Below are 11,544 nucleotides of genomic sequence, written 5' to 3' on the forward strand. Positions count from 1 at the left end.
CTCTGAAAGTCAATTCGAGTCGTGTTAAGTTGGTACTATTACTAATGAGAGGTATGCTAGAAAGACCTGGACTTGTCTTTTGCTGAGAAGCAGCACTTCTTCCACTTCCCAGTAGGAAGAACTGGGACCTGATGTCAAAAACTTGAGTGCGGGCCCCAGTTGCATCCTCGGTCAGCTGTATGACCTTCAATTTCCTCATGGGTGAAATGAGGATTATTTAGGAGCTAAATGTCAAAATATGTGTGGAACACGATGTGTGTAAAATATGTGTGTACGTACTTGTAACTTTTTCTCAGCTGACTCCCTGTTCTGCTCAAAAACCCTTAAAGTCTTCATTCGCTTAGGTGTGGACACCATCCCAGGGCCTGTATTAGGTGTGGGAGATAAAAACAAGGAGACCTGTCTCTGAGCTTAGAGAATTGCACCTGTCAGCTCTCTGTCCACCTTCTGAGCCCCACCCCTCAGCTAGTCAGGCCAAATGAACAGTTTCTCAGAGCTGCCCCCCTTCCTCACGTTCAGAAGCATTTAAATTCACAAAATGTGTACAGGTCCTATTTCAAATGGCTAATAGTATTTGGGGGCAGAGTTCAGTAATATTAATTTTCACTGGTTACAGATTCAATTCAGTACACATGCATAAGGGGTCAGATTACAGACAAATATTATTAGTTTATATTGTACTTTACCATTTCTGTAGTATTTTTTATACATGATAGCATTGATACCAGTAACCCTGGGGGGTAGATAGAGCAGATCAATTCCCATTTTTCAGAAGTAGAAACTGAAGCCCAGAGAAGTTAAATACCTTCTCCCAGACAGGCAGGGAAGCCATTAGGCCTGGGACTCTGACCCCAGGTCCAGTGCTCTTCCTGTGCTTCGTTGCCGCCTCCTTGGGGTCTAGCTAGACTGCTGTTAGCCACACAGAGTCTGGTAACCTTTTTTCCCCTCATGAATTGCTTAAAAAAAAAAAAAAAGTCACAGATCATTGAGAAGCTTGCAAATGAGATTCATGCCTCAGATTAAAAAATTATTTATAGTAGTGAATATAATATTCTATTATACTCTCTATTGTCACCCCATTGAAAAGTAACAGATGCTACCCCCTCCCCAAAAAAGCTATTTTGAAACATTAAAATGTATATTGTAATGGATCATATTTTTTAAAAGGCTTACACAGTAGATTTCCATTTCAGTTTGAACAAATTTATCACTGATGGAAGCACCTAGTTTCTGACCCATTTCTAGATGGCCTTGTTCTCAGATACTCTCTGACCCTTGGTCAGCTCCTCATGGGCTCCGGGCTTCAGATGGGAGCATTCTCTTTATCATCTTGGTTCAGTCCCACATTTGTATTGCATTTGGATTGGAGTTCTGCTCCCAGACCCACATCTCCCTCCCCACTCCTGAACCCACCCCCTCAGATTGTACCTGTGCAGTCAGCTCCAAAGGCTTGGACTCCAAGGAAGGCTTCATAGTTTTGAAAATACTGTTTTTACTGCAATAGAAAGGAAATGGACCAAAACATACAGAGAGAATGTGGCAAAATTAATGCTGTATAAGTCTATTTGATATTTTAAGTATTAAGAAAACAGTGGGGGGGGGGCGGGGGTTGTGCTGGGTGGCTCAGTGAGTTAAGCCTCCAGCTCTTGATTTTGGCTCAGGTTATGATCTTGAAGTTTGTGAGATCGAGCCCATGTCAGGCTGCACACTGACAGTGCGGAGCCTGCTTGGGATTCTCTCTCTCTGCTCCTCCCCTGTTCTTGTGTCTTCTCTCTCTCTCTCTCTCTCTCTCTCTCTCTCAAAATAAATAACCTTAAGATAAATAAGTAAATAGAACTGTGTTAGTGAGCCTTCAACATTAGGGGGAAAGCACAGATTCTTCCTATCTATAATGATTCATAAAAATCATTATAGTGAAATTATAATGAATTTCATTTTAACAAAATTAACTTTTTTTAATTACAGATATTGAAATAGGATTCCTTCCATGGCTAATGAATGAAGTTGACAAAACCATGGAATACAGTATGGTGGGAAGAACAGTGCTTGACAGTAAGTTGTTTTATTTTATGTAAAAGTCATTTCTGAGGCTCCTGGCTGGCTCAGTCAGCAGAGCATGCAACTCTTGATCTCGGGGTTGTAAGCTCAAGTCCTGTGTTGGGTGTAGAGATTACTTAAAAAAAAAATTTTTTTTTAAAGAAAAGTCATTTCTGAAATGTTCCAGTAGAAAGAATGAATAGAAGAAAGATGTTAAATTTTATAGTTTTAGTTTTTAAAGTTTCATTATATCAATTGTATTAACAAAGGCGCATATTTTTACCCTCAATAATACTTTTGGTTGTTGTATAATTTGGTCAGAATCAATATCTTCTGTCATTACTTTATCAATGATATTCTGGTAAAACACGCATTGAATGTAATTCATATTCAGTGCGTTAAGTGGCACAGAAGTTAAATGTGCCAATATCGTATAAAAGGTTACAATACAGGGAAGGGATGAGGCCTGGTGAGTGCTTTATAGTCCTCTGTAAGTCAGCATTATAACTACCCAAATCCGAACAGTCAGTGATTTTTCCACATAAAATTTTTCAGAGTTGATTCGTGAGGTGGTTGAGAAGAGACTGGCTGCGTATGAGCAGAGGGACGACCAGCCCCCGGCCGGGAAGCCTAAGGACGAGCTCGGGGGGTCCGGGAGGACGACAGAACCACCAGCGGGTTATGAACTCCAGGAACAAAGCACAGCACAGCCACAGAGGCCACTTCTGGGAAGAGACTCCCTGCAAAGAACACCAGATGATGGAAGATATATGGAGAGTGTGTTAGCCCAAGAAACGAAGCTTATGGAAGAAGGAGAGTATGAGCAAACAAAAATAAGGAAAACCTCGGGGACAGAAGTGCTACAACCAAGGGGAGACTTCCAGCCATGAAACCAATCAACAGCCAGTCAGCATTGCAAGCAATCAGGTAATGGTGCGCAGGCCCCCTCAGGTTATGGAAATTATGTTGCATTTACTCAACATGCCTTTTTGTCTACTGGATTGGACAAATCAAATATGTTGAAATAATAAAACTAATTGAAATGAAACTTAATTCATTTATTTACTGGTAGACTATCTAGAAGCTATACTGTAACTCTAATGAGAATCATGTGTATTACAAACTTTACCGCTAATATAACTAACAAATATATTTTCCCTTAATTTTTCTAATTTTGTGGGTTAGTTTTTTTTTTTTTTTAGTATCATATTTCATGTTAGATATCAGTGCTGTCAGCCAGTAAGCCTTTTTCTTCTTTATGGGAAAACCATTTAACCTCCTCCATGCAAGAATACCTAACTGTTGTGTCACTGAAAGCTGTAGTGCCCCCTCCTGGCAAGGACAAGAAATATACCCTTATTTGTGTCAAACTAAATAGATGGTTGGTTACCCCTTCCATCTGCAGTATTCAGGTAAAGCCCAAGAGTCTACAAATTGGTAATATGCGCTTGTCCATTTTTTTCACATTTCTATTTAAAAAATTCAAACAATACCAATGAAGCTAAAGTCTCTACTTGCCCTTATGCAGTTCCACTCCCCTCCTCAGTATAATCATTGTTATCATTGTTATAATTAGGTGAGTACCTTCTAGGCCTTTTTCAAGATATACATATACATTTAAAACCTAAAAATATAGGGGTTGACTTTTCTTTATATAAATGTAAATGTATAGTTTGCATTTTTCACCTAACAATATATCATAGACCTTAAAGGTTAGTACATATAAATCTCTTTTTTAAATATGGTAAGATATTATATGTTATGACTATATTGTAGGGAATTCACATTTGACTTTTTAATCTAAACTTGTCTGAAGAGTTTACCTGGACTATTGAAAATCACAGATATTTTCTCTCTCAAGTCAGATTAACCTTAAGCAGTCATTGAAGCCCTCTGAAGCTTTAGGTAGATACAGCCTATTTTCCTCAGAATACTTGTAGTGAGCTGTAGTGAGTTGAAATAACTTGCAGTTATTAACACATTACCTTAGTTTCTTTTGAAGATAGATACCAAAAATGTATCCACATTTTAAAAATGGAGAAAGAACATTTTCCTCCATTTGTAAAAAGAAATGCGCCGTATGTCTACATAGCATTATGTGCTTTTCAAACCATTTTCCCATGTATTATACCACTTTATCATTTTAACCTCGTAGCAACCCTTCTGAGGTATGTGTGGCAATATTTTTATTTTCATTTTTAACAGTCTTATTAGTTAGGTCAGCCAGCAAACATTAACTGCATGCCTGCTGTCTATTGGGCCCTGTGTAGGAGACTGCCAGTAACAGCCTAGCAGTGGGGCTAAATAAAGTAGGGGTATAAATAAGGAAACCACAGCTCAGGGATTTTAGGTGATTTGCCATGAGTCACAAGCCTCGTAAGTAATGGGATGGAAGCTAGAACATAAATCTTCCTTCTAATCTACTGTACTTTCTTGTAAACAACCTTGAGCCCTTGTGAGATACAGAGAATAACTTTAAATAAATTATTGCATCAGCAGCATTTTTAAAAATTGGAATCACACCTGTTACCATTGCTAGGTTATTCCATCTTGTTAAAGTCTCTATGAGCATCCTAAAGTATACAAGATATTAATTTTGGAAAGAACAACAAGGCATTTTTTTTTATTGGGATCACTGTGAATCATTATTATTGATTTTAAAAACCTACAGTTTTAAAAATGCTTTCAAAATGGATTGGAGGTTGATTATCATCTACAATTCTAATCCTCTTTTACAGTAACCTATTCCATTAAACACTTTGCAGATGTTCCATTAAACATCCAGACTTGTGCTCTATAATTCCATGAATTCAGTTTATTAAATATATGAAAATCTGTAGACTCCACACTGAAATCAGTTAAGTTTAACTGCCATCCTATTAGATGCTACAGAGAAACAAAAATGATTAAGAGGTTAGGTGACTGTCCCTGTGAGAAAACTTAGAGAAACAGATTATATATTATCTGGAGAAAAATTATTGAATGGAAACTTTAAATTGGCTTTGCTACATGTGCTAATACTCTTCTTATGAGTTCTTTTCCTTTCCATCATTTCTACTAACACTAAGCGAACAGATGCTAAATAGTAATAAAATGCATGTTATGTAATAAATTTATAGAGACTGTCATCCCTGACAGTGATAAATTCCCACATCACTAAAATAGGGCAGAGAGTTCAAAGTAGTTTCCTCCAGTGTAGGCGTCATGGTGTTCAAGTCATTCTGACTTCTCTTGAGCTGAGGGGTGTTGGCACGGCCTGGGAAGTCCCTCAGGGCAGCTCAGGGCAGTGACTGGAAGCCTGGATACCGGAGCCAGACCGCCTGGGCTTGCTTTCTGTCCTGCAAGAATACAGTCTTCACCACACATTAGGTGGTTTGCCTTTGTTATTAGGAAAAAGAACCGACTTATCAGTCATGTCCTATTTCTGAAATATGGCAGGGTGGGAAACCTGCAGAAGGAAAAACTATTTGGAGACTATAATTCCTTTGAAAGTCATAACGGGGATGGGACAAGTGGCATTTTCATGTCATATCAAAATGTTATGGTACCATAACCATCAAAATGTTAATGATCCCCATTTCTTCTCTCCTAGAAGGCTTTCATTTTCTTATCATGGTGTTAAAACATATCAACCACAACAGCTACATTTTTTAAATCTATAATCTTATTTTCATGTGCTTCACTTACTATGAAAAATTTGGCACATTCTGCTTTTCTATTTTGTTTATAAGTGAATTACAGAAAGTATTTATATACATTCTATAGCTTAATAGCTGTAGCCATTTATCTTAATTTATTTAGCCTAAAGGCATTCTGGAGAGGTCCAAAACAGGGATTTAATTTCCCCACAGACCAATTAGCACCTATTGTTTCTTAGCCATAGTTCCCAGGTCTAACCAGAACCAGCCTTCTTCTGACAAGCACAGGAGAAGCACATCAAAAGCACAAACAAGGATGTTGCAAATCAGGTTTTTATCACTATGATAAAAAATACTGTTAGTGATATTGGATTGGTGTCTGTAATTCTCCCTTTGAATTGAAGGATATTTACCTTTGGGTGTTAGTGATATCAACTTACAGATTAAAATTTAATGAATTGATAGCTTAGATGTTTTTGTTTTTCATAAACCATGAGAATAGTATAACTGAAATATGTGAGAAGATACAGTGATGACACTATAATTTTGCTTATAAGTAAAATCTATGAAATATTGAAGATAATTTCAGGATAAAAGTATCTTGAAGATAACATTTAAACAATTTTAAATCTTTTTTTTTAACGTTTATTTATTTTTGAGAGAGAGAGACAGAGACAGAGCATGAGCAGGAGAGGGGCAGAGAGAGAGGGAAACACAGATCTGAAGCAGGTCCCAGGCTCTGAGCTGTCAGCACAGAGCCCAATGTGGGGCTCAAACTCACTAACTGCGAGACCATGACCTAAGCTGAAATCGGACGCTTAACCGACTGAGCCAACCAGGTGTCCCGAGCAATTTTAAATCTTTTGAGAAGAGTTCAAAGCATGAATAAATTTTTATCGCTATATGCATCAATAATGTTTGTAAATATCAAAGCATTTTTAAATAGTTTATTAGCTCTTTAAGTTTTATTTTTATTATTATTTGAGAGAGAGAGAGGGTGTGCAGAGAAGGGGCAGAGAAAGAGAGGGAGGGAGAAAATCCCAAGCAGACTCCACACTGTCAGCCACAGAGCCCAGCACGGGGCTCGAATCCACAAACCATGAGATCATGACCTGAGCCGAAACCAAGAGGCAGACACTTCACTAACTGAGCCACCCAGGCACCCCAGTATTAGAACATTTTTATTTGCACTACTGTATATATGGTCTTCTAACATTTTAGAGTATACTGATATCCATATTTACCACTAGGTGTCAGTAAAACTCTAAGGTAAAGTTAACTTGCCTCCAACTTCATACATGATGAGAACGAGACCTTGGTAGACAGAGTTCAAAAATACATTGTATTCCTTGGAGACACTAGACTCACAGTGAATTTTTTATCTTGCCCTAAATGGCAGCTGCCACTGCCAGCTCTGTAGAGGTGCCAGTGGACTTCAACCTGTATCTGAACCCTTAAAATGGTTGTTGTAGAGAGGACCTTAGCTGTCAGATACTCTAGTCTTCTATCCAATACAGTATGTTTAATAGTGCCCGGTTATCATGTTTAGTTTGGTCTCCCCAGGCCCAGGCTATGGTAAATAAATGCTTAGTCAATTACATTATTGGATAGTTTTCATTATCAGAAGTTTCTCTTATACTGAGTCAGAATCTGTTCCATTGTAACCTATGCTTTTTGGTCATAATCCTACCATTTGGCATGAATATGGTTCAGGGAAACAGAACAATTTTATTACCATATTAGCCCTGTCCTATATACTCCAGTAACTTTTTCCTTTCTTCCAAGCTTTTCTTTCTCTGAATGAAATATCACCACTCTTCGCAATTATTCCTCATATGGCATAGTTTCAGAACTTACTCATTCTCCATCCTGGTTACTGTTATCTTGAAACTCCTATTTGTTCAACATCATCTTAAACATGTTTCCCAGAATTAGATATACAACTACGGATGTAATCTAACTCAGCAAGGAGTACTGTGGCATTAGGATCTCCCATGATTTGGACATCACCAACTCACTTGTAAATTCAGTTATCTAGAAACCTCATTCTTAAAACATAGAGAAAAAGTCAAAATGATTTCTAGGCAGTCACAATGTCACAAAAGTCCACACACTTTGCAGTGGGCCATCCAAAGCTTTTTAACGTATTGCTAACCAATTTGGCTATTTGATTATTAACTCCACAACATATTGGAAATAATATATTAACAAGGAAAAAGGGACTGCTGTGGGAAGACTCATAGCCTAACATTTATAAGAAAAAGGCAGGAGGGGCACCTGGGTGGCTCAGTCGGTTGAGCATCTGACTTTGGTTCAGTTCATGATCTCACGGTTCATGAGTTCGAGCCCCACATTGGACCCGCTGCCATCAGCCTGTCAGTGCAGAGCCCACTTTGGATCCTCTGTCCCTTCTCTCTATCCCTCCCCTACTTACGCTCTCCCAAAAATAAATAAATATTTTTTTTAAAAAAAGGCAGAAAAAAAGATAAAAAGCACAGTGATATGGGGCCAAAACTGAATATTCCTCAACATGCCCTGAATACATCATTATATTACAGCTCAGTACAGAGATTAATGTTTATGGAGGAAACACTTCTAGAAAGGTGGAGTAAGGACCTCTGAAAATCTCCTCTATAAAAGCAATGAGAACACAGGCAAAATTGTCAAAAATCAAAATTTTCAGAACTCTGGACATTAACCAAAAACTTGCAAAATGAATAACATTTATTCAAGAAAAATGGCTGAATCTCATTATGAACAGTAAAGCTTGTGGTATTTTACCCTGCTCTATTCCCATCTCGTTCTTCCCAGCTCCACCATAGCCATGAAAACCAACAGACCCAGAACCACAGTAACTGAGAAAACCAGCAGCCCATCAGGCATTGAAAAGAAGCAAAACCAGCTTGGAACTCCCCAAAAGCCACATCCCCAGAAAACTGTCAATGTTTGGTCTGGCAGCTCCCTTAACAGGGCTTCCATTAACAGGGCTTATCTTTATTTGACCTGACTCAGAGCTTGCTCTGTGAGGAAAGTCCTAACACCAGGGCATTTTCTTAAAAAAAATAAATAAGTAAAAATCAGCAATTGTTTAACATGGCAGCTGCCTGAGGCAGAAATACCCATTGGAGCAACAGCAAACTTGAAAGGGAAACCTGGGAAATGAGATGACCTTAGGGAAATGCGAAAAGCTTCAAAATATTACTGAGAGTATATATATACGTAGGGTGCTTTGTAGGGCTGTGTGTTTGCCCAAGAAAGACCTGAGAACGCCCTAATTTCTCATCTCTGGCTGACCTTGAGGATCTTCACAAGCAGGAATTAAAAGCTAAGTCAGGGTTGTAAGCTGCAAAAATACTGAAGGCATGTCTCAACATACATAGAAGTCCCTTAGCAAAGGGTGGAAGATTTACCAATTCAGGGCATTTAAGGAAATTGCTGTCTAATCATTAGCTGACCAGGAAGTTAACTGAGCAGAGACTTCAGAGGTAGCACACAGCAAAGAATCCAGGTCTTACAGAATTTATTCAGGAAGGTCATTAAACAAACAGCAACAACAAACAACAGCAACAAAATCCAGGTTGGAGGGGTGGGGCAAGAATTTGAGATCCAGAATTACCATATTTTCATTATTTAAAATATCCAAATTTCAATTAAAAAATACAAGACATACAAAAAATAGAAAAGTATGGTCCATGCAAAAGAAAAAAAGCACTCAATAGAAACTGTTCTTGAGAAAGTCTAAATCTTGAACTTACTGGACAAAGACATTAATCAGCTAGTATAAATATGTTCAAAGAACTAAAGGAAACCATGTCTAAAGAATTAAAATATGAGAATGATACCTCACCATAAAAATCAGCAATTGTTTACCATGGCAGCGGCCTGACAGTGACTATCAAGAGGTTAGAAGTCATTAAAAAAAAAAAAAAAAAAAGAGCCAAATAGAAATTCTGGTGTTGAAAAACTCAAATGAAAAATTCACTACAGGGTAAATAACAGATTTGAGCTGGTAGAAGAATCAATGAAGTTGAAGTTAAGTCAATTGAAAGAATCCACTTAAAAGAACAAAAAGAAAAATGAATAGGGAGAAAGAACAAGTTTCAGAAACGTGGGGCACCATAAGTATACTAACAGACACATAATGGGAGTCCCAGAAGGAGAGAAAAAAGAAAAGTGCAGAAAGAACATTCATAGAAACCATGTCTGAGAACATCCTCAATTTGATGAAAAATGTTAATATTTACATCCAAGAAATTATATATCCAGAAACTCAATGAATTCCATAGTACAAACTGAAGAGATCCACAATTACACACATCGTAGTCAAATTGTCAGGAGACAGAAGCAAAGAGAAACTTGAGAACAATAAGACAAAAATAACTATGTACAAATACTCAATAAGGTTAACAGCTCAGTTCTCATCAGGCATCATGGAGGGCAGAAGGCAATGGGGTGGCCTATTCAAAGTACTAAAAGAAAAAGACTGCCATTCAGGAATTCCAACATAACTGTTCTTAAAACCGAAAGAGGAAATAGATGATCTGAATAGGCCAATATCTATTAAAGAAATTGAATCAATAATGACTAACTTTCCAGAACAGAGAGCACTGGGCCCACGTGGGTTCACTGGTGAATTCTATCAAACATGTAACTAAGAAATTATAAAAGTTCTCTACCATTTCTTCAGATGACAGAAGGAAGGGGAATACTTCTTAACCTATGAAGCCAACATTAACACCAAAACCACCCAGACATTACATGAAAACTACAGACTAATATCTCTTATTAACCTAGTTGCAAAAATCCACAACAAAATATTAGCAAACTAAGTCCCAACAATGCATAAAAAGAATTATATACTATGACTTAGATTTAACTCAGGTATGCAGAGCTGGTTTAACATTTGAACATCAACTAATATGATCCATCACATCAACAGACTTTAAAAATTTTGCGTGATTGTATCAATAGATGCAGGAGAAGATTTTGACAAAATTCAACACCCATTAATGATTTAGAACACACACACACACACACACACGCACAAAGATTTCAGTAAACTAGCAATAAAGGAGAATCCCTCAACTTGAGGAGTAAAAAGCCACAAGCTAACATCAAAATGACAAACTAAACTCTTTCCCACTAAGATCAGGCACAAAGCAATGATGTCCCCTCTCATCATTCCTTTTCAACATCATATTGGGAGTCCTAACTGATGCAGAAAAGGAAATGAAAGGTATACAGATTGGAGAGGAAGAAAGAAAACTGTCTTTATTCACAGGTGACCTGATTGTCTATGTAGAAAATGAGTCCTGGACTTGGGGAAGATGGCACAATAGGAGGACCCTAGGCTCACGTCATCCCATGGATACAACTAGATAACACTCACTTTAAGTATGAATAAAAATGACCTGAAGACTGGCAGAATAAGCTCCGCAATAAAATGTAAGGAAGAAGACACATCGAAGACAGTTGGAAAAGCACAGAAGCAGTCAGGAATTAAATGGACCCACAGAACTGTCCACAGGAGGGAGGGATGCCATAGGCATGGAAAAGGGAGATAAACAGACCCCCACACAGGGCGACTGGGTGGCTCAGTCAGTTAAGCATCTGATATCCGCTCAGGTCATGATCTCACAATTCATGAGTTCAAGCCCCACATCAGGCTCTATGCTGACAGCTAGGAGCCTGGAGCCTGCTTTGGATTCTGTGTCCCCCTCTCTCTCTCTCTCTCTCTCTGCCCCTCCCCAACTCTCTCTCTCTCAAAAAAAAAAAAAAATACCCCCCCCCCCAACACTAGGCAGCCCACATGAAGAAGACAAATCTCCATAACATTTGGCTTTGAAAACCAGAAGGGCTTTTTGTGAGT

The 11,544-nt window shown here is 38.1% G+C and overlaps 1 protein-coding gene across 1 annotated transcript in view; it reads left to right on the forward strand.

Annotated features, from left to right (window-relative positions):
* The window catches only part of RSPH3 (radial spoke head 3), a 27,260-nt gene extending 24,170 nt beyond the window's left edge, over positions 1–3,090 (forward strand). The window contains exons 7-8 of the mRNA XM_040449251.1: positions 1,966–2,052; positions 2,593–3,090. Coding sequence (XP_040305185.1) covers positions 1,966–2,052; positions 2,593–2,927 — 422 coding nt within the window. The 3' untranslated portion in view covers positions 2,928–3,090. The remainder of the gene's footprint in view (positions 1–1,965; positions 2,053–2,592) is intronic.
* The last annotated feature ends 8,454 nt before the right edge of the window (positions 3,091–11,544 follow it).

This window comes from Herpailurus yagouaroundi, unplaced genomic scaffold (genome assembly GCF_014898765.1).
Source record: "Herpailurus yagouaroundi ecotype Mexico unplaced genomic scaffold, PumYag 198, whole genome shotgun sequence".
NCBI classification, from domain to species: Eukaryota; Metazoa; Chordata; class Mammalia; order Carnivora; family Felidae; genus Herpailurus; species Herpailurus yagouaroundi.